At 47.0% G+C, this 21,787-nt stretch overlaps 8 protein-coding genes across 8 annotated transcripts; 5 read left to right on the top strand and 3 right to left on the bottom strand.

Annotated features, from left to right (window-relative positions):
• Positions 1–355: 355 nt before the first annotated feature.
• Positions 356–1,717, bottom strand: LAJ45_09133 (uncharacterized protein; the record flags this gene model as incomplete). Its single annotated transcript, XM_046118678.1, has 2 exons — positions 356–1,368; positions 1,612–1,717. The coding sequence occupies 2 exons, from the start codon at positions 1,715–1,717 to the stop codon at positions 356–358; spliced, it is 1,119 nt and encodes a 372-aa protein (XP_045968063.1).
• A 3,093-nt stretch (positions 1,718–4,810) lies between these two features.
• On the top strand, positions 4,811–7,280 carry LAJ45_09132 (uncharacterized protein; the record flags this gene model as incomplete). Its single annotated transcript, XM_046118677.1, has 3 exons — positions 4,811–5,232; positions 5,326–7,207; positions 7,272–7,280. The coding sequence occupies 3 exons, from the start codon at positions 4,811–4,813 to the stop codon at positions 7,278–7,280; spliced, it is 2,313 nt and encodes a 770-aa protein (XP_045968062.1).
• A 1,393-nt stretch (positions 7,281–8,673) lies between these two features.
• On the top strand, positions 8,674–9,517 carry LAJ45_09131 (uncharacterized protein; the record flags this gene model as incomplete). Its single annotated transcript, XM_046118676.1, has 3 exons — positions 8,674–8,720; positions 8,780–9,372; positions 9,441–9,517. 3 exons carry the CDS (start codon positions 8,674–8,676, stop codon positions 9,515–9,517), a joined length of 717 nt encoding a protein of 238 aa, XP_045968061.1.
• A 615-nt stretch (positions 9,518–10,132) lies between these two features.
• On the bottom strand, positions 10,133–11,117 carry LAJ45_09130 (uncharacterized protein; the record flags this gene model as incomplete). The annotated part of the gene is made up of 4 exons (XM_046118675.1): positions 10,133–10,374; positions 10,433–10,680; positions 10,736–10,987; positions 11,077–11,117. 4 exons carry the CDS (start codon positions 11,115–11,117, stop codon positions 10,133–10,135), a joined length of 783 nt encoding a protein of 260 aa, XP_045968060.1.
• A 311-nt stretch (positions 11,118–11,428) lies between these two features.
• On the top strand, positions 11,429–13,278 carry LAJ45_09129 (uncharacterized protein; the record flags this gene model as incomplete). Its single annotated transcript, XM_046118674.1, has 3 exons — positions 11,429–11,890; positions 11,978–12,587; positions 12,641–13,278. The coding sequence occupies 3 exons, from the start codon at positions 11,429–11,431 to the stop codon at positions 13,276–13,278; spliced, it is 1,710 nt and encodes a 569-aa protein (XP_045968059.1).
• A 964-nt stretch (positions 13,279–14,242) lies between these two features.
• LAJ45_09128 (uncharacterized protein) lies at positions 14,243–14,815 on the top strand (the record flags this gene model as incomplete). Its single annotated transcript, XM_046118673.1, has 1 exon — positions 14,243–14,815. The coding sequence occupies one exon, from the start codon at positions 14,243–14,245 to the stop codon at positions 14,813–14,815; it is 573 nt and encodes a 190-aa protein (XP_045968058.1).
• A 525-nt stretch (positions 14,816–15,340) lies between these two features.
• Positions 15,341–17,461, top strand: LAJ45_09127 (uncharacterized protein; the record flags this gene model as incomplete). Its single annotated transcript, XM_046118672.1, has 3 exons — positions 15,341–15,530; positions 15,594–17,038; positions 17,099–17,461. The coding sequence occupies 3 exons, from the start codon at positions 15,341–15,343 to the stop codon at positions 17,459–17,461; spliced, it is 1,998 nt and encodes a 665-aa protein (XP_045968057.1).
• A 2,240-nt stretch (positions 17,462–19,701) lies between these two features.
• On the bottom strand, positions 19,702–21,225 carry LAJ45_09126 (uncharacterized protein; the record flags this gene model as incomplete). Its single annotated transcript, XM_046118671.1, has 4 exons — positions 19,702–20,041; positions 20,120–20,904; positions 20,966–21,102; positions 21,186–21,225. The coding sequence occupies 4 exons, from the start codon at positions 21,223–21,225 to the stop codon at positions 19,702–19,704; spliced, it is 1,302 nt and encodes a 433-aa protein (XP_045968056.1).
• Positions 21,226–21,787: the final 562 nt, after the last annotated feature.

Here is a 21,787-nt window from a genome sequence, read left to right as displayed (position 1 = left end):
TACCCCATTCAGAAGAAATTTATCCTTCAGAGAGGATTCTCTTGCAGGATAATGATTCGCAAACATCATTTTCACGTGGATAGCATAAACCAACATGATCGTCGTCGAATCGAAATAGAAACAGAAAGAAATTTTAGCAACGCTAGCCCCCCAACAATCCTGCGAAGACAGTCAAAAGAAAAAAAGAAAGATGAAAGGAAAACCAGGTACAGATGACTCCCAGAAGAACACAAATAAAGAAAATCAATAGTACAGTAATTTCCCTCCAGAACCCCCCATGCCGGTACAAAGTAGATAAAAGTGAAGGTAAAAGATAATGGTATATGGAATATATGCTCAAGTATAGTCAAGGGAATTAGATCTCTGATAAGCCTCTCTTCTTCCCAGCATCAATCCTAGGCTTCATTCTGCTCGAGGCTTTAAGTGCAGCATTGCTGACAGACGTGAGGGATGGATCCTTCCATACAGCGAATTTTGATGCCCCTTTCAACTTCGGGGCGAGAACTGGTTTTTCGGGAGTAACAACAGAAACGGACCCTTCCTTCTCCAAATTTGGGGCCTTTCCTGGCTTTTCGCTCTCCTCATCTACCAACTCTGCAGGGGCCATTTCACGCAACGCCTGTCGTTTAGTGCGGCGATATGTGGTACGCCTAGTTGGGAGGTCGATACTCATTGGCGATATAGTGGGTGTCTCCTCGTGGCGATTTTCCTCATAACGTCTCTCTTCTTCGTCAGTGGGCGGGATATTCTCCTTCCCAATGTCTGTCAATTCAGTTCTACTTGTCTCATCATCCGAAAGATCAAGAGTGGTTGCAGAGTGTTCCATCAGGTTTTGAAGCGTTTCCTCGGCCGAATCTTCATATATTGTGAACTGCCATGAATCTGGAATAGCATCTCGTGGTATAATTGCATTGTTAGGTAACGATAAGGAATCAATTTCACTGCCGCTGCTGATCACAGAATCGATACTTGTGTTTGGCGCAGATTCCTTGTCTAAAACAGGAGGGTCTACTCTAACTGCAAATGCAGCGCGACGATTACGTGCTTTCCTAGGAGGAGTCGTAGTGCGACGACGCGGTGGGGACGCGTTAAGAATGACATTCTTAAGCGAAGATCCCACGCGAGGTTTGCTTTTCTCGACCCGACTTGTTACAGTACTAGTACGGACCTTTTGTTGAGGAAGTTGAGGAGTACGATCGGTTAAGACGAAACGTGAAGGCTTTGCGTTTTTGACTGAGGGAGACTTCTTGTCGAATAGAATATTTTCCTTATCCTCACATGAGGTAAGGGTGGACTTAACACGCTTGGGGTGTGTGGGGTCGACATTCTCGTCGCTGAAAATTGCGAGAGGACGTTTAGTGGGGGAGGCTGGGGCCAGGAAGTATTAGCGTTGTTGATCCATTTTAGTGCGAAGCAGCAGGGGTGGTTTGAGGGAGCGCGTGTGGGTGGTGTGTCATAAGAAATAAATAGGGTGGCAGGAAAATGAAGGAAATGATTCAAGAAACGACAAGCTCAATCTGGGGAGAAATTGGTTGAAAAGATGGGAGGTAGGAACTTGTATGGGCAAGGGGGGAAGAGAGAAAGAAAAAAATATAGAAGTACAAAACTCACAGCGACGATTAGTATTAAAAGTAGTGGGCATCTTATTACCAAAAGTTGTAGATTTCATGCCAAATGCTCTAGGAGCAGTAGAGATGAGAATTGGAGACGGTGCCATTTTTAGCGAAGGAGTGTGTTGTGAGGGGTAACGTTGGACCTCAAGGTTGATTGATAACCGTTGAGAGCGACGGCGGTTGGGGTTGACTTTAGGTCAACAGCAGTGGTAATAATAATGGATGGGAGATGATTGATGGTAAAGGTGACGAGTGATGATGAGAGGGTTAAGGGAAGCGGTATAAAACCAAAGTGGTGTTAAGAGCAATAGGTAGTTAACTCAAGGCAAAACCCCACAAGCTTCTTTTTCACTGCCTTTTAGCGACAAAAAAGGCAAGGAAGATAACGATAAAGAATCTCAATCCTTAGAATAGTTAACTTTGAGACGAGGGGGATGAAGCTATGAAGTAGAAAAAAAATCGGGGAGGAGAAATCTGAGGGTGATGGAATGAAGTGAGAGGGGAGGGAGGGAGAGAAGCAGTTAAAGGCCGGCGACGCAAGGGAAGGGCGCGCGGAACGGCCAGAGAATGGGCAACCGCCAACCGCACTTCCCAAAATGGAACTAATGGAGGTTCGCGACCGCGACGCGTGAGTTTGGTGTCCTTTTCGCGTTAGAGCCACACGTTAAGTGTTTGCCGATTGGGTGGGGAGCGGGCAGGCGGTCTGAGCGTGGCTGTGCAGTGTTGTGCCAACTGGCGTCACGTTTCAGCGTGACATCCCCGCTTGAACACTTTCAGTCTCCTATTGTAGGTACGTCCTATGTACATGTATGTACGTACCTACATGTACTACTACAAATGTTTCGAAGCACTAACCAACCACCTTAAGATCCTTCACGAAAATGGCGCAAACTATGTAAAGGTGTTACAGTCCCCATATCTAAACAGTTATGTGACATTTTAGTATCACTACATACATGTAGTATGATGATCAATAACCCAGATATACAGTGGAAGACTGAGGAAATGATTGACCATGGCACATAGAACACACGTTACTACTCCTATCGCAAAATATATCCTCCCTGTATGTGTATGCAATGCTTGCTCGCAGTAAGTTGGGGTAATGATTGAGCACATATGGCAAAAAGTGGCTAGTCTCATTCATAGTACATCTCGGCGAGTGATTCCTCGTGCTACACACGCGTTATATAGCGATACTTGCGTGTACCATGTGGTTAGTATACTGCTAATACGCTAGAGACATCATTTCGAACTCAGTTTGCTTCAAGACATAATATTCCACAAGCACAGGCGTGTAAGGGGCAGAATATCAAGAATGTGAAGGGTTTTTAACTACATACCAATTGACATAACGCATTCTCCTAACCCCCCAGTCTTTCGTGAAATATCACTGCCCTACACAACTACCAATGGAATTGCCCAGAGAGTACCTGAAATTAATGTTCGACACACGGTGATCGAAAGTGTTAGCCCAATTAGCATCCTCAATGATCACGCGGATACACAGGCTACAGTACTTTGTAATATCTAGATCTACCTACATGTAAAAAAAACTAAATAGTTATAAATGGACTAGGAGCCGATGTTCATCGTTCTGAAGACAAAGGGGACTACTTCTTCGCATAAGAATGGTATTTATACATGTATATACAGGACTGGTGACAACCTATATTAATGTTATTTCCCGCGGACCAACGGGCGTACGGCACGACCGGATTCTTCAATTTTCACGCATTTGACTCTCTGCTTATACTTATTTCTAGGATGTACATGCATAGAGGCGTCATTTTCACAGAATATCTGGGTTGTAGGATCCGGATTTGATGTTTTAATCTGAATGGGTGGAGAAACTTAGACCTCGAATTAACCTCAAAATGGCTCTTAATTTAACTAGTATGTATGTATATGTAGGTACTGCATGTGGTTCCCAATTGAAGCACTATTATTGGCGTCTAGATTATAATTATATATTAAAAACCGCTCGATTTAATTATATTTGTCGCGATCGGTCAACTTGTAATATTTCAAATCTAAGTTTTCTAATAATTGGGACCAGGGGCCTTAGGATATCTTATCTCCCCCTACTGCAAATTTACATGTGGTTATTATTTGGTACGGAATCGATATCCGGGAAATATTCTCCAGGCCAGGTACGTGCAACATAGCATATCACTCGTGGGTTAATTCAATGTTAAGGTACTAGCGCCTCCGGAAGTTACCACTTGTGATCATGAGTAGCCAATCATATTGTATCAATATAAAAGGGGCCAACTTACTACTGCTCTATTCATAGCGTTTCCGAACACGACTAATATTGCATCATATACAAAAAGATGGATTTGGCGCTTTTTTGTATGGCATGTAATAGCAGTCGTGTTCGGAAACGTCATGAAATTAGTAGTACAGGTATTTGTACATGTATGTACTTCGGTATCAGGGGTAAGTGAGTAGAACGCGGCGGTTCATATTCGCGAGCAAAACAGGAAAACTACAGCTTTAGCCACGCTGCCACGTTCTACTCACTTACCCTTGATACCGAAGTACATGTCATAGGCCCATGCCCACTATCCCTTGGGCCGGTGAGACATGCAGAATCCAGGACTTCTTATCTCAGTAGTGATTTCCAGTGGCAAAGTCACTGAACCTGATGCTTAATCACTAAGCCACGCTCTATTGTTCGAGGAAACAAGACTTAGCTTTACTTTAATAGGAAGTCCTCCAAGGGATACTAACTAAAGCTCAGCGCTCAATTTCAAGAGCCTGATTAATCAATCTAGTGAAGACTTACGATGAGTATCGATGTCACTTATGCTTACAAGTGAATGAACCGAGAGTTTGGGGTCAGGCCCATACATGTGGATTGTTGTTTAAATAAAGTATCGGCCAGGTCTTGGGTTGAGGCTGGTGGCGGATGATCCCGGAAAATCCTACCCACTATCGCCGGAATAACTATGTTCCAGGACCCTCGCCAAGAAATAAAAAAAACCTTATCTAATGGATTTTTTCTTCTCACCGTAAGTAGTCTTCCCCACTAAGTGAGAAGAAATTTCCCTCCCTATTTCTTCATCCCATCCCCCACCTCTGGCCCTCTTCCTTATCTCAATTCCTTTTCTTGTGAAAGGAACTTTCTTGTAATCGCTCACTTTCCCTCTACTTCTTCACCACCAACTCCCCCTCCCCCCCAAATTGCAGCAATGTTTTCCTCTTCCTTTCGCCGCCAATCGCCCGCTCTCCTGCGCGCCAGCGCTCGTGCTCTCATTTCTACCCCTTCTTCAAAAATCGCAATTGTTCGACCCGCAGCACCCTCTGTTCTCAAATCATCGGGCACACAGCGAAGATTTTTTGCCATCTCTACATATTTACGAGACGAGGCCTTCAATGCCGCCACGCAAGAAGTCGTAGACTCTGATCCTCCGGCCGGAGAGTACCATTTCTCTGGCCATGGTCAAGATCATCATTTCGGAAAGAATGAGGAGATCACAAAGTTCCAGCAGCTCGCGGATAGAGGTATTGTCGACAAATCGATTATCAACACGATTACCAAAGGTTTGGGATACGAGGAGATGACAAAGGTTCAGCGCAAGACTATTATGGAGACCGTTAATGGTGACAATGTGTAAGTTTTTTTTTTTTTTTTTTGCCTCCCCGTTAATTATGTTGGCGGTTGTGCGGGGGAATGTTATTCTGATAAGTATGCGCAACTTCGCAGCCTTGCCCAGGCCAAGACTGGTACCGGAAAGACAATTGCTTTCCTTCTCCCTGTTCTACAGCGGGTCCTCACAGCCGAAAGACCCCTTACGGTACCGAGGAGGGGTGACTGGAACACCGCCTCATTTGCAGACATCCGTGCAATAATTGTCTCCCCTACCCGTGAATTGGCCACCCAAATTGCAGTTGATGCGCAGAAGCTCACCAGAGGGACTAACATTATCTGTCAAACTGCTGTGGGCGGTTCTGGAAAGCGCGAGGGTCTCAGAGCTATCCACAGAGAGGGTTGTCATGTCTTAATTGCCACTCCTGGTAGATTGCTTGATCTCCTCACAGACCCCAACGGTGTTACGGCGCCCAACCTGGAGATTTTCGTCATGGACGAAGCTGATAACCTTCTTGATGTTGGGTTTTCCGCTGAACTCGATAAGATCATGGCTGCATTACCCCGTAGAGATGCACCCATTGGTAACAGTGGAAAGGGAAGGCAAACCCTTTTGTTCTCCGCCACCGTACCCGAGAAGGTTATGGCTGTCGTCAGGAAGACCATGGGCAAAGATTACAAATTCCTACAAATGGTGGAGAAGGGTGAGGCCTCAACTCACGAGAGGGTCGAACAAAAACTCATCGAATGCCATGGTCTTGAGAACCTTGTCCCCGCAACCTACGAGCTAGTCCTCCGTGAGATTGCAGCAATTAATGCTGCCTATGATGCAAACCCTGACGCCGAAAAACTTCCTTTTAAGGCCATTGTCTTCTTCTCAGCCACTCGCTTCACATCCCTCGCCGCTGAAACTTTCCGTTCCCTTGGAAACGGCGGCGTTGGTGCAAGCCATCCGCTTTACCCCACTAAAATTTTTGAGATTCACTCCCGTCTTACTCAGGGCCAGCGTGACGTTGCCGCCACCCGCTTCCGCAAGTCTGAGTCCGCAATCCTGTTCTCATCCGATGTTACCGCCCGTGGAATGGACTTTCCTAAAGTCACGCACGTTATCCAGGTCGGTGGACCCAGAAACCATGAACAATACATCCATCGTCTCGGTCGTACAGCTCGTGGTTCGGCAGCTGAAGGTGTTGGTTACCTCCTCATCCCCAAGGTCGAGGCCCGCCAGGTCCAGCGTGAGCTCAAGGGACTTCCTCTTGTTAAGGATAAATCTCTCACCATAGCCAGCATTGATCTGGGTGCCGAGCAGAATCTTCCCAAGAAAACCGCAGATATCATCACAGCCATCACTGAAGCTTCACTGAGGGTTCCACGTGATTTAAAGGCAAAAACATACTCTGCTCTTATTGGTCTTTACATGGCCATTGGTGACAAACGTCTCATGGTCGAATCCCTCAATCGTCTCTCAACCCTAGGCTGGGGAATGGAAGAACCTCCCTTCATTAGCCCTCTGCTTGCCCGTAAAATGGGCCTGGACAAAATCCCAGGTATCAACTTGGGTGGATACGATGATCCCGAGTACAGCGAGGAAAGTGGTCAACACACTAGCGGCAGTGGTGGATTCTCTCGCGGTGGCAGTGGCGGTAGTGGTGGATTCTCTCGCGGCGGTAGTGGCGGTAGTGGCGGTAGTGGTGGATTCTCTCGAGGCGGTAGTGGTTTTGGAGGCGGCCGTGGTGGTGGTTCCAGACCTTGGGAAACCAGGGGCTCTCAAGGCGGCCGTCCCAGTTACGGAGACCGCGGATCCTCAGGAGGTCGTGGTGGTGGATTCGGAGGCCGCCCTAGCTATGGGGACCGCCCTAGCTATGGAGACCGCCCTAGCTATGGAGACCGCCCTAGCTATGGGGACCGCCCTAGCTACGGAGACCGTGGATCTTCAGGTGGTCGTGGTGGATTCGGGGGCGTGGTGGATTTGGAGGCCGTGGTGGTCGCAGCTTTGGAGGTAATTTTTAAATATTTTCCCATGACAATCCGATTCAACATCTGACCAAAATCCCACCTCATAGAATAGGTGATACATTCCGGAGGAATTGACAGGTTGATAGGTACCGCAACGAAAAATAATCGGGTAAGCGTTAACTCGAACGCTCAAGAGAGGATTCGAGAAAGTAAGAGACTCAGTGGAATGAGTAGATTGTTCCATGATTAGGGATGTTATGATATAAGAGCAGTTTTTTGTCTATTATTTAGTTCCAATTTTTTTCTTTTTCCTTCTTCTTTCTTTCTTTGGGGATCTGGACTGGGATTTTTTCTTTTCTTTTCTTTTTACAACGACTTGTGAGGGTTTCTCCTTCATATTGAATTTTTAGATGGTCTGTATTTTTGTTTTTGTTTTGGCCGAAAAAAGTGTGGGTAGCATGAGGGAAGGGATCCGGAAGCGGAGTTATTTTTCTCTTCTTTTTTGTAAGATATTCGGTTGGGCCTGTTTGTCTTTACCTCTCTTTATTCTCGGTAATGGCGGATGTACTGACGTGTAAAAATAACTACTACTCTACTCTATGATGTTTCCTGGGAGTGCAAGAATATACGGGACTGCGTTTTTCACACATAATTTCGTTGAGTGTTTGACGATTATAATAGATCAACTGTGCCGAAGATGATCACATCCCATGACGATAATAAATGCCTCCGTGAATCATAATATATCACTCGGTTAATATCTGTTTATCGAACTCCAATAACGAATAGCAATGATGTGGACTTGGCTTGTGAAGAAACCCGCGCCCTTTGCTGAAGTTCTATAGGCCCGCTATGTCCGTTCTAATGTCTTTCACCATAATAAGTTAATAAAGGTTAATGAAGTTGTCCCTGAGGCCGGGGTTGATCGCCTGAGAAAGAGCACATGAATATAATGTGGCTAAATACGTGTACTTACATGTAGTATCTACAAATAATAGTCTTAAACGTTGGCCTATCGTTTAATTACATGTCTCAACGTAATGCGGCCACCCTGGATTATATCCCCGAGGAGTACGTCTGTGTCCACTTAGAATTAGGTTTAAATCAAAAATACTCTTATTGAGCTACATAACCCCCATTATTATCACAAAATGCATCTTTTCTAAGCTCACTTCTGAGGCCAGGTACATGTGGTTGCTGGTGGGCTGCTACTTTATATGTGAGGTAGTCACTTTGGCCATGTATTAGGACTTAGTGATATCGGTCTTAACCAAATCATTGTAAGTGACGATCTTGTCCCTTCCAGGTTTTCACAACAATGATAGGCAAAAACCTAAGAGGTGTTGGTGGAGGTCAGGTCACAAACGGTGACTTACATTGTACCTACATGTAGTTGTGCTGCAGTTCCATCAGATAAGATAAGATCAATAAGATAAGACTCACAGCAACGTCAGCTTCATTTACACTCTACGTTCAATCCCAGCTTCAGGCGCCTCAAAAATCGTCAAAATGATGTCCTCAACTGCAGATAGTGATCCTTTCATTCAATTTCAAAAGTAATTTTTTTGCTTTCTTACCCTTCAAAGATTACCTAGACTAACCAGTGAGCGCGCAGTGACGTACTCTCTCTCCTAGAAACTACCCGACAGTCCTTCTCCTCCTACCTACGAATCCGCTCCCTAACTCCCTCTCTCACCTCTCCCGAGCTTGCATCTGCCTATTCGGATCTCACTCAGAACCTCACAGACCTTCAGGCCGACTTGACCGACCTCCAAGCTTCTGTCGGCGCGATCGAACAAGATCCCTACAAGTTTGGCCTCGACGTTCCCGAGGTAGTGCGGCGTCGAAGGTTCGTAGATGAGGTCTCGAATGAGGTCTCGGACATCCGGGAGGAGCTAGCAAGGCACTCACCTGGTAGTGGCGCGGGTGGGAGTAGCTATCCCGGAGGTGGGGGAGGAACAAGTGCAGACGAGGCGTATACGCAGTTCAATCTACAGCAGCAGCAAGAACTCCTGGCGGGTCAGGATCTGGCGCTAGAGGATGTGAGTAGGACTGTGGGTAATTTGAGGGAACAGGCGCATGAGATGAACAGGGAGCTTGAGGAGCAGGCGGAAATGCTGGATGGTGTAGATAGAGATGCAACGAGGGTAGAGGATAAGCTCAGAAGGGGCGTAAGAGACTTAAATGGGTTTATTAGAAAGAATGAAGGTATGTGTTGCTTGAATTGTTGTTTTTTGCCCCAGGGTCATTGTACTAATTTGTGCTGTGGGGACTAGATACGGCAAGCTCGTGCTGTATTGCGGTGTTAATATTGGTACTAATTATCCTACTGGTATTAGTACTGATTCTATAGTCCTTAATCTTTCGTCCCTTCTTCCTTCTTTGTTCCAATACCACCTTACTCTTTGAAGACAACTCAGCTTTGTATTTGTAATTGTACTATTTTTTAGCCTACTATGTTCCTAGAGGCGTAATGTCGGGGTTTCTGGTGGGTTATCATTTACTTTAGGAGTTATGTTTTACGCTCGCTTTGAGAGAAGCAATATCGTTAGATTGCTTAGAACTAGAGGGCAAGAAATACTTAATAATGGGTTCAATCTGCTAGTATAATTCGGTATTTGGCAAGTGGTAACCAGGGTTCGGAAACTACAGATTAAAAATGCCCAAAACCCTAGTTTCGTTCCAAGAATTTCACATGCGTGTATGACAAGTCAGTCCAAAATCACAAAATTTGACCCTCTCATATAGCTTTATCATCTCATAATAATACCCATTTTATTTTTCTCCCAAAGATATGGGGCTATCTGTAACCTCAAAATGAATAACAGTCCGACATACTTGGCCAGAACAAACGATGTAAACCCTTGCGATACATTATATATGAAGTTAAGAATAGTAGTTTCCCTCATCAATCTGTATTTGTGATTATATACCACTCGTCATCATCATTACTAGTCCTCGTAGGAGCTTAGTCGATCTTATCCCCGTTTTCTTCCCCTCCAGCAAGAATCTTGGTCTTGGGATCACCATCTGGCCCGCCACCAGGAGTCACCGCAACAACTTTACCATTCTCATCCACAAACTCGAAATTATATCTACTGAGTAAGTGAGGAATTGCCGATAGCTGTGGACCGTAGCGCGCAGTGTTATCGTATAGCTCGAACAGAGGGACGGCAAGAAGCTTCATGTTCTTTGGGACCGATAGGACCTCTGTTTGATCAATTGTCAGTAAGTGTAATTTCAGAATCAGCCAGAATAGCAAGCTTACTAGTCCTTGGGAGCTGAATGAAGTACAGCTTTTTACACTCCTTTGGCCGTGTGACATGAGCAGGGATGAACGGATACATGAAAGTCTCAAAGTTGGGCCTCCACCATTGAGCCAATGTGTCGCCAATCTCCCACTCGTCGTTAACACCCTCGCCGGAGAACTGGCTGCCTACGGGAGCAAGACGTTCATTCAAGCGAGATTTAAACCCCTCAAGCTCGCCCTCATGATGGTGGAGGTAGTCTCCTGGTCTGCATTTAGTTAGAGGGTTGCGCGATTGAAAAGGTGGGAAAGTAAAGGACGAACAGCTTAAAGAAGGCATTGGCAATCTGAAGCATCAGGATGTGAGGATGACAGTGTTCGTGGCATACTAAGATACCTTCGCACGTCCTGCGCATCCCATACTGTTCATAGTGCTCTTGCAACCTCTGAAGACGGGCAAGCACAGATGGGTCCTCTTCTGGCTGGTTCTCTTTGGTGCCAAAGGTGTAGTTAGACAAAGGATAAAGGCGGATCGTCTTAGGTTGGTTGCCAGAGAATGCGGCGGGAAGAATGGGGCTGCATGTATACTTTTATTAGCTATTTACTTCAGATGACTGAATGATGGTGGAAGATAATTATTGAGAAGTGGGGGGGAGGGGAATTACGGTTGTGAACTTTGGAGGGCTGACGAGGTAATTGTAGACATGACGGATAATGAGTTTAAGGAGCTGGGGGAAGAGTCGAGGAAGACAGGGACTGAAAGGGTATATTCAGAAACAAGAAGGATAGAAAGTCGCGTCTCTCCCTCAGGTTGACGGTGTAGCGCAGACAGGAGCCTACGAGTGCTCTAGCCCGCCAAGACAGCCCTTATGTCATCCAACCACTGATTTAACTACAGACGCCAAGGTTGTTTCCCCAGATCTTGATCTGCATGCACCAATTATTCCCCGCAATAAACAAATCCTCCAATTCTATACACCAAAACAGAATACTGGTTTTCTTAATTACGCCGTTAAAATGTCACAGCGCCAAATTCTCCCGTACCCACCCCAATTCACCTCTTCAGAGTCCTATATAAAATCCTTGCTCACCTTCTCTCTCAATCCACTCTTCCAAACCCTCTGCGGCGGTGTCCATATTCTCGACTTCTTCACACGCGACTCTCCCACCGCAGCCCCACCTTTAGGAACGGACTTGTACCATACTATCCTTCCCGTAGAATGGATAACCTACTTCACCACCAAATCACTGGACGAAATCTTGGAGCTAGTTTTACGCACAGAAATTTCAGGTATTGAATCAAGCTGCCCGGAAACTTTAAGGGCCTTCATAGCAGATGTGAGGGCGCACTCGCTACAACGGGAGTTTAAGCGTAAAGATAGAAAGCGCAAAGCGCTGCGAAAGAGTATGGGCGCTGGGCGCAAAGACGGAGAAGAATGGGCACTGAATGCAGGGATGAAGCCAAAGAAGATACACGAGGTATGTAGCGCAATATATGTACATAGTCGATATAATTCAAATAAGGGAGTCTTTCTTACCACCGGCGGAAGTCTGTCCTCTGTGCAGGTTGAAAATTTTTCGGAATTTGTGGATGATTTGGTGACGGATATCGCAAGGGAGAACCCGGGGGATGGGATCACACATATTCTGGATTTTGGGTCTGGCCAGGCTTATTTATCGAGGACTCTGGCAAAGAAATACAACCACCATGTCGTGGGTATCGAGTCGAGGACGGCAAATATCGATGGTGCGAAAGAAATGGATGAGAGATTCGATAACTTAGCTAAGAAAAGAGAGAGAAAGAAGAAAGGGAAAGGAGACAAACAAGCGGAGCCCGGTTCTGAGGAGGGACCAATCGAAGAAGAGGAAGCTATCGGTTCTCTTCAGTATATTGAGAAACGCATCGAGGACGGGAATCTGAGTGAAGTTGTTCGTGATATTCAGGACTTGAGTATTTCAGAAAAAACAGAGCCAGAAATTAATAATGAGAGCTGCAAAAACGGAGGATGCAGATCTATAGATCACAGTCAAGCTCAGATTAAGATCGAAGGGACCCTAAAACAAGATAAGGACAAGCGACTACTTTTAATCTCTCTTCATTCCTGTGGAAATCTCGTTCATCATGCCCTTAAGGCTTTTATCGCAACTCCTGAGGTAAAAGCTGTCGCTCTGATAGGTATCTTATCCCAATATTCAGACCAATAACTCCTATGTACTAATACTTCTTAGGCTGTTGCTACAATCTGATGACCGAAAAGCTCGGCCCAACCTACAAACCTCCCTACCGTGACCTGCACCCCCGCCTGATCAAAACCTCAACTTCTACCGATCCTCACGGTTTTCCCCTCTCGACTCTCCTCACTGACAATTCCATCTCACTCAATATAACCGCACGAATGATGGCATGTCAAGCGCCCCAGAATTGGACTCAGGAAACTTCCTCTGCCTTTTTCACCCGCCATTTTTTCCGCGCCCTCCTTCAGCGGATTTTCGCAGACAAGGGGCTAATTTCACCGGATGGCGGTGAACCAGTCATTATTGGGTCGTTGAGGAAAAAGTGCTACGAGAATTTTGTGTCGTATGTGACTGGTGCGATTTCGAAATTAGGGTGGGAAGAGAAGGTCGATATTACCGCAGCGGAGATCAAGGAATACGAAGAAAGATTTGGGGATAGGAAGAAGGATCTGAGTGTCTTATGGTGCCTGATGGCTTTTTGCGCGGGTGTGGTAGAAAGTCTGGTAGTCGTGGATAGGTTTGCGTACCTTAGTGAAGCAAAGGAGAGGGGGGAGTTGAGGGAGTGTTGGGTAGAAGCTGGCTTTGAGTATAGTGAGAGCCCGCGGAACTTAGTGGTTGTGGGTGTTAGGTAGATATCGACATTGTGCAGGTATGAATAGCCCCAAGTGGGTGAGTTAATGCGCATAATAGGCCATAATGGCCGTTATTCACCTTACAGTCTAATGCAACTGTTAATTGACTCGATGCGAGCAGCGAGCTACCCGCAGGAAATAAGTACGAGGCTAGCGTACTACGATAAAAGGTACCATGTTTCGGCTTGTAGTAAAGTAGACCGGTGGAAGGTCGGACAAGACGCGTACGGAGGGTATGGCAAGGCTTGACATTTTTTACTAGTTGGAATTCTGGTCCGTGGGCTATAGTCTCGTTATACCCTCCGTCTCTCCCGATCCTTCACCGGTCTACGTAATATTCTATCAATTAATTACTGTCTCAGTTTGTCATACAGTTACTGAGTTAAAAAAATATCTCGGCTTGTGATTCTTTCGATATACGAGTGATATTTTGTGATTTCAAAGACAAAAGAATGTGTCACGGGCGCCGGACGAGCACTCAAATGTGATAGTTGTCCTACCAATTGTCTTCACGAGGTCACTAGAAGCTTCTCCATACTACATCCATGTACTCCTGGAGCTTCGACAACCCTAACCCTAAACGTTCGAGAAGATTCGATGACGTAAATGTCACACCATATCACTCGAAGTGTTCGAGTGATATCGCATCACGAGAAATTTCTACAGACAGGTAGATGCTTCTACCACTCACGTAGAAAGATGAAGATTTACGTTTCGATAGTTTAGCGAAATTATTGACAGAGAATAGAGGGTAGAAGAGGTCTATATAAGCCCCTATGGAACTCCTCTTCGACTCCTATTTTCATTCTTCAGTCTCAAACAATTCATCAAGCATATTCACAAACAATCGCGAATAACTCTTCAAATATCTCTACAGACCCAAAACGTTATAACCTCAACACCCTACTATCAAGCACTTTATTTCTAAATTCACAAAACTCGATTATCCAAGAACACGATTAAAATGCCATTCTTCTCACGCTACCACACTCCCACCTCCGCCTTCCCCTCCGACGTCTTCCGTTTCCTCGACGAGCTCCATCAAGTAGCTGCTCCAACTACAAGCTCCGGCCCTAATAAGCGCGCATTCTCTCCTAATTTCGATATCCACGAAACCGACTGTGCCTATATCCTCGAGGGTGAACTTCCTGGACTCGAGGACAAGTCCAAGCTTAACATTGAATTTACGGACGACAATACCCTTCTAATCAGCGGTAGAATCGAGAAGTCAGTCACGAGATCCTCACCGGACACCGAGTCAAAGCCAATCGAGGGAGGCGAGGCCGGTGAGAAGAAAAAAGATACCCAAGTCGCTAAGCAGACAGACGACAGTCAGAAGCAAGTGTCGAAGCACACTGAGGGGCCGCAGTTGAGGTATTGGGTTTCTGAACGTACTGTTGGGGAGTTCCAGAGATCTTTCCAATTCCCCGGGGGCATCGATATCGATAATGTTAAGGCGAATTTGGAACATGGGCTTTTGAAGATTGTAGTTCCGAAGAAGGAGGTTGTTAAGGGAAGGAAGGTTGAAATCTCGTAATTCTAATTGTTTTGTTTTGCCTTTGATCTTCTCTGTTTTGTTTTTACGATTAGTATTGCGTATTTGGGGGGTGGGGGTGTTTCCTGGAGGCTTTTATTCCTTTAATACATGTAGTTTGTTTGCAATCGGATCTGTCTTAACGGGCAGGTTTGTTTAATCACTTACGCACCTACAGAAAACATGGATGAGGATTATGTTTTTCTTAATTCTTTTTTTATTTATTTTAAGCTGAGGAATACTCAAGTAATTATTACGCTCTTTGCATCTGAAATAAAAGTGTTTTTTCTCTAAAATACAATATCTCTATTCGTTAACCTAAAACTGCTCATGCAGTAAGATAGGTGTTACCCGTGATTGGTGAGAATCAATTTAACGCGCTTGCTTGGCGCCAAGATATTTATACAGAGCCGCAACTCCAAGGTTTACGTTCACGTCTTCTGAGACTGCACAAGTGCCCCACCACAGCAACTCATTACCGCTCTCTTCCTCTTAGGCGATCATCTAACATCATTGTTTTGTGTTGCAATGCTTCCATCAACTGCTCCGTCTGTTGCAGACGAAACCGCCACCACCAGCCGAAAGCGTGGAAACCAAGCCAGAGTCTCCGCAAACCCGAAAATGGAGGAGTTCCTCAAAAGCTGGCGACAAGATGCATTGAATAAACACCAATATGATGCTGCGATATTCATTGGAGATAAATTGTTAGCTCTGACAGGTACTCCGCTCAATCCCACGCCTCTCTGAAGCTTCCTGACTAAGTATGTACTCTCCCGAGTAGGCGATCCAAAAGACGCATTCTGGCTTGCGCAAGTGCACTTTAGCACTGGCCATTACAATAGAGCTCAGAGCTTCTTAACGCGAAATGATCTTATCACTCGATCCACCTCATGTCGATACCTTGCTGCTCTATGTTTAATCAAGCAATCAAAATACGACGAAGCTCTCAATGTCCTTGGCGATAAGAATCCTACCCATCTCGCCTCAGGCTCTTCAACCTCTACAGCTAGCCGACGTCGTGCGCCCTCTAAAAGTAGTAAGGATCGAGATGATCCGGGCAGTAACATTAAGTTTGAGGCCGCAATGTGTTACCTGCGAGGGCTCGTATATGCTAAGCAGAATGCATTTGATAAGGCTAAGGAATGCTACAAGCTTGCAGTTCTCATAGATGTGAAATGCTTTGAAGCTTTTGACCAATTGATGAAAAATTCACTCATGTCACCTGATGAGGAATGGTCATTTTTGGAGTCTCTGGATTTTGAAGGCATCAACTCTGATGGCGAGGAACCCGGCCAACAAGCTGAATTTGTAAAAATGCTTTACACTACACGTTTGAGCAAATACAAGAATCCTATGTCCTTCAACAATGCTACGGAAACACTTGCAGAGCGGTACAACCTTCGACAGAACGCCGACTTGATCCTTTCCCGGGCAGAGCTTCTATTTACTCAATGCAGATTTAAGGAATGTCTGTCTCTTTGTGAAAACGTTATTGAAGATGACAACTATAACTTTGCTGTTTACCCTCTCTACCTTGCTTGTCTACATGAGTTAAATATGAAAAACAAGCTTTTCCTCATATCTCATGACATGGCCGACAATTACCCCGAAGAGCCCGTAACCTGGTTGGCCGTGGGTGTCTATTACTTGACCACTGGAAAAATTGCTGAGGCACGTCGCTTTTTCTCTAAAGCTTCAATGATGGATCCACATTTTGGACCTGCGTGGATTGGATTTGCGCACACGTTCGCAGCTGAGGGAGAACATGACCAGGCAATCTCAGCCTATTCTACCGCTGCACGACTGTTTCAAGGAACTCATCTTCCGCAGCTCTTCTTGGGAATGCAACACCTCCAACTAAACAATATTACCCTTGCCGACGAATACCTTAACAATGCCTTTATATTATGCAAATCAGACCCTCTCCTATTAAACGAGCTTGGTGTCGTATTCTATCACAAAGAACATCTTAAGGAGTCAATCCAACTATTTACCAAAGCTCTTGAAATTGCCGATGAAATCGAAAGCGATCCAAAAGCATGGATTGCTACCAGGGCGAACTTGGGACATGCTTATAGGAGATTAGAGTTATTCGACAAGGCCCTCGAGGCATTTGAAGAAGTTACGAGGGCCGGCGAAGGGAGAGATGCAAACATATATAGTGCGGTGGGGCTTTGTCAGTTACAGCTTGGGAGGCCTTGGGACGCGGTAGTTAGTCTACATGAGGTACTGCTTCACTTATTTCATTACTTTTGTATAATTTATGGTTTCGCTAATAGACTCCAGGCATTGGCTATATCCCCACAGGACCCTATAGCAACTGAACTTCTAGAGAAGGCACTCAAGGAAAACGCCAACACGGATGCACTATTCCAGGCCACTCTTCTTGCGGATGGCGAAATTGTTGTGCAAGATGAGGAAGATGTGGATTTCATACTGCATGAGCGTATGTTACGGAGCAAGCTTAAGGCCAAAGCTATAGCTACCAGTGGCGGCCATCGATATGGTGGGGACGGCGGTGAGTCAAGCACTCGCAGCAGCAGGAGAGGAGGCACAGCTTCTGGGGAGAGGAGAAGATTGGGCGACGTTACGAGCAATTACCAGGAAGTTGGTGGGGAGAGTATGGATCTCAGCGATGAGGAGCTGTAAGGTACTGAACAAGCCTGCTTGGGAAGGTCCTTAGTCCTTACATGCTTTGAAGGACCGAGATGAACATATATTCATTATTGTTTTCTTACACCCATTCTTTCCTATTGTTGTTTTGGTTGGGCGGATACCGGAGTTTGTAAATTTTATTGTTTCTTAATTTTTGTTACTTGAATCATTAATAGGGGGGGTTTTGAGCAAACAGGAGAGTACGGAAGACACTTAACGGCGCATGTAACACGGGTTTTAGGAGATACATCATGATTGATGGACAATGCTATATATATTAGCATGATACTATTACTATTATTCAAATTTCCTTTGATTCTTAAAGTGACAGTTATGAAGGAGGCGTCTCCTCGATATATCCAATGGTCATAAGGAAGCTCATATGATAACATTTCGTGTTCATTGAAATACTGTGTAACAATCGGTTTAGGTCCTAATATCATGAGTCATAGGCTTCGATTTCGAGACCACATTCCATGCGAAGTGAAAACATGTCATAACAATACTCTTCGTGTCATCTCAGACCTCGTCCGTGCAGGGCCGTGTAACGAGTGATCTGGCATGAACACCCCCACCCCTGAACACCACAACACGTTGCCACCATCCGGAGCTCCACCCGCCGCCCTATCCCTTAAGCTGTCGCGAAAATGCTGACCACCAAAAAAAAGCAAATTTGGTGTGGCTTTACTAACAGATCCCGTTATCAGCATCAACACATTAAGGGATAGAAAACGCCAGAAGCCCTTCCTGCCAAGTAATAAAATAGGGCAAGCCCTGACTCTTGGCCCAGATTGAAAATTTGGCCGCTCCTCGCTCGTGTATAAAAGGCGCAGTCGCCCCGCTCCCCTCTTCTCTCCCCATCCCGGTGCAAGGGCAAGATCGATAGCAGTGAAGATTCGTCTGAGCTTCGATTTTTGCTAGTTGAAAACTACAACTATGTTGACTGCTCTTGGTCTGCTTCGGCGGGCCAAGGAATTTTTGGCAAAATGTTCAGAAATCTTTTTTTCTTGAAGGTTTCTCTTCTTTCTTTTGTGCCTAGGCTGCTATGCGTGGGTCAGAGGAAAGAAGTTTGGCTTTGTTTTGGGGTGTCTTTTTTTGGTTTTTGGGCTCTTTTGAGCCCTTTTTATGTGGGTTTTTGGCTGAGGTATTCCTTCTTTTGACTTGGGCCGTTGCGCCGTGGGTCTTTAGAAAGAGAAACGCGTCCGACGAGAGAGACCTCGTTCGCGATATATAAATCGCTGTAGAAAGTGCTGTTTATCACAACACAAAAACAACGCGAAGCATCAAAATCCACAAACCGAACCCCCCTCAAGTCCTCCCCATCACGACTCCCACAAGCCTCATCCACTCCCTAGGCCTAGCTGTAGATAGATACATGTAGGTACTCTCACTCCAGAACCAAACACCCTCCCATCAAAACACCAAGCACCCATGAAACACGCCCCCCCGTGCACACCGGACAAACAGACTCCCAACCACCCGGAACCCACCCACCCATCCACCCAGAGCCCAGCCGAGCTCCGACCGCACACCTCTTCTCTACACCGGTTGATGGCCCATGATCCCGCCACCCACCGGTTGATGCATCGTGATGCAACTTTTTTTTTTTTTTTTTGGCGATAATCACCGGAGCTGTACCTACTCCAAACACTCCTCCTTCCAGAATGTTCCTTCCTGGGTGAGTGGGTGTCTATTTGTAGGTAGAGAGAGTCCAGAGCCAAAACACGAGCCTCCCCCCACGCATAGGTAGTAGATTCCAGATCGGAGCCGCTATGGCGAGTTGAGATCGTGTACCTACTCTACTATAGGGTAGGTACTCTAGAGTATCAGACTAGACCGTGCACTGAGCCCTAATGTCCGAAGTGAATACTATGTAGGTAGATAGAGTAGGTCCGCCCTCACTTCCGATGTTGTCTTCGTCGTCGTCGTCGTCGTCGTCGTCGCCATGCCAATCTGGAGTGAGTGAGTGAGTGAGTGATGTAGGCTGGTGGGTGCCCTTGCATCTGATACACTGTAGGGCTGGGCTGGGCTGGGCTGGGCTGGAGCTGCTGGGTTGGGTTGGATTGGGTTGGGTTGGGGTAATGATTGGGGTGCATGAACTGCGTGTGGACCTTCACGATATCTTGGTTTGAACGTAACGAGAGCGCTTGAAGACAGAGTAAAATTCCAGAAAGAAAAACTTTTAACTATACAAAAATGGGAAAATTTACACATTAGACTAGCTTTTTATTTTACTACACGATCCTCCTCTTCTTATCCCCTCCGGGGGCGCGGGGTCTCGACATCTTCTTCCTCTTGATCGTGACCAAAGCCTCCGTATAATCGCCCTCCCCCATCTTCCTCCCCCCGCCGAGCTCCCCATCCCCGACCTCCTCCAACTCATCCCACACCTCCGCCTCCTCATCCTTCTTCTTCCCCTCCACCACCACAACCTCATCCTCCCCATCCAGCACAACCACCGCCGTGCCCTTCGTCTTGACATACACCCTACTCACCACCCCCCTCTCCGCGCCCTCATACACCCACAAATACCGATCAAACCCCACGCCGGCCACCAGCTCCCCCACCGCAGCGCTCGCAAGCACGGCGCCCGTGCAGCCCTTGTAGATGCCGAGCGGGCGCCGCGTCGCGGTGCTGTACAGACCAAAATACCCGTTCTTGTCGCTGTACACAAAGTGCAGCTCCTGCAGCGTGTTCGTGGTCTCGGGCGCCTCCTTGCCCGACGTGAGCGGCGCGGCCGCATCAGCGGGGGTGGACGGGTGGAGGTGTAGCGTTAGGATTGGTGTGCGCGAGAGCGCCGTGGTGAAGACGGGGCGGCGGGAGACGGTCGTGTCGTAGAGGCGGAGGTGCGAGTGGTGCGTGGACACGGCGAGACGGTAGGCCCCTGTTGTTGTCGGCGCCGGCGCGTGGCGGCGTCCCTTCCCTGGTACTGCTGCCGCTGGAGGAGGGGGTGGTGGTGGGGAGCAGGGGAGGAAGATGATGTTTGAGACCCACACGGGGACCTCGAGGCCGAGTTTTGTGGGCTTGACGTTCTTGGCCTTCCATACGGACCTCCACGTCACCTTCCCCTCCACAACAGAGCTCTCCCAGATCTCAACATCACGGTCCTTCCCGCCGAGGGCCACCGCTTTCGGGACGCCATCGTGCTGCTCGGCGTGCACGCCGACGGCGGAGAAGTCGCTGCCGCCGCCGGGGAAGTCGTGGGTGGCGACGGCGATGGTGCTGGAGGCGTCGGCAAACTGCGTGAGGAAGGCGATGTGGCCGGTGGATGTCGCGGCGTAGAGGATCCCGCTGGATGTGTGGCCGAGACCAATGATGTTGGTGTCGGTGCCGCCGGGGAGCTGGTGCGTGTGTAGGATCTGGTCGGACTCGGGGGCGAGCGGCAAGACGGTGGGGTCGAGGAGGCGGATTAGGCCGCCTTTTGAGGCTACTGCGATCTGGTTTCGGGTGGTGGTTGATTAGCTGGTGCGAGGTAAATGGTAGGAGAAGTAGACATACGATACCGTCGCGGCCGCGGAAGCGCAGGACCTGCATTGCTTGGATTGCGGCATTGCGGTTTGGCTCGAGGAAGGAGACGATCTTTGCTCTGGCGGAGGTCTGGACGGAGGTGTCGATTCCGCGGGTGGTCGTTATTACTGTGCAGTGAGGTCAGTTAGCTTTGGCTTATCCGTATTGATTGATTGATGGGCAGCAGAGAGAAGCGTGAGCGAGTGTGCACCTTTGACCTGGCCAACGTCGTCTCCAATTGCGAATTTCATCTTTTTTTTGTGGAGTCTTTGGTGGGTTGTGGGTTTTGCGGTGGGTTTAGTTGGGATTTGGGATTGGCTTTGGTTGAGGCTCTGCGATAACTTTTTTTTTCTCCGAGTGCAAATCCTTGATGCGCGGGCAGGGATGTGCAGGGCGGATCAGATTAGATTAGCGGTATATCACCTAACCCTGGATTTTGGGGGATTGATCACTGGCCATCCTTTTTGCTCTCTTCTCCCAGCTGTCACCAGCGAATACGGCTAAATCATGATGCATGATGCATGGTTTGAGGCGAACCCAAACGGACCCTTAGATTAGAGCATACCCACCGGTATAGTTGTAAGCCTACAATGTGACCAAGAGTCGCAAAACTTATGTTTAAATATTAAATACAGTATAAACTTTAAAACCGGGAACCGCGAATAGGTGAAACTTTGTAGATATAGGGGAGGGAATAGATACTGATCGAATAACACCCCCCAAACACACACCCGCCAAGCCAACCACGAACCGGGTGATACGCCATGACCCGCATACCCCGGTACAACCTCAACCCAGACACACCGACTCAAC

The sequence above is a fragment of the Morchella importuna genome, assembly GCF_003444635.1.
Source record: "Morchella importuna strain M04M26 chromosome Unknown Morimp01GS034, whole genome shotgun sequence".
NCBI classification, from domain to species: domain Eukaryota; kingdom Fungi; phylum Ascomycota; class Pezizomycetes; order Pezizales; family Morchellaceae; genus Morchella; species Morchella importuna.
This window is presented reverse-complemented; position numbering and strand designations above follow the sequence as displayed.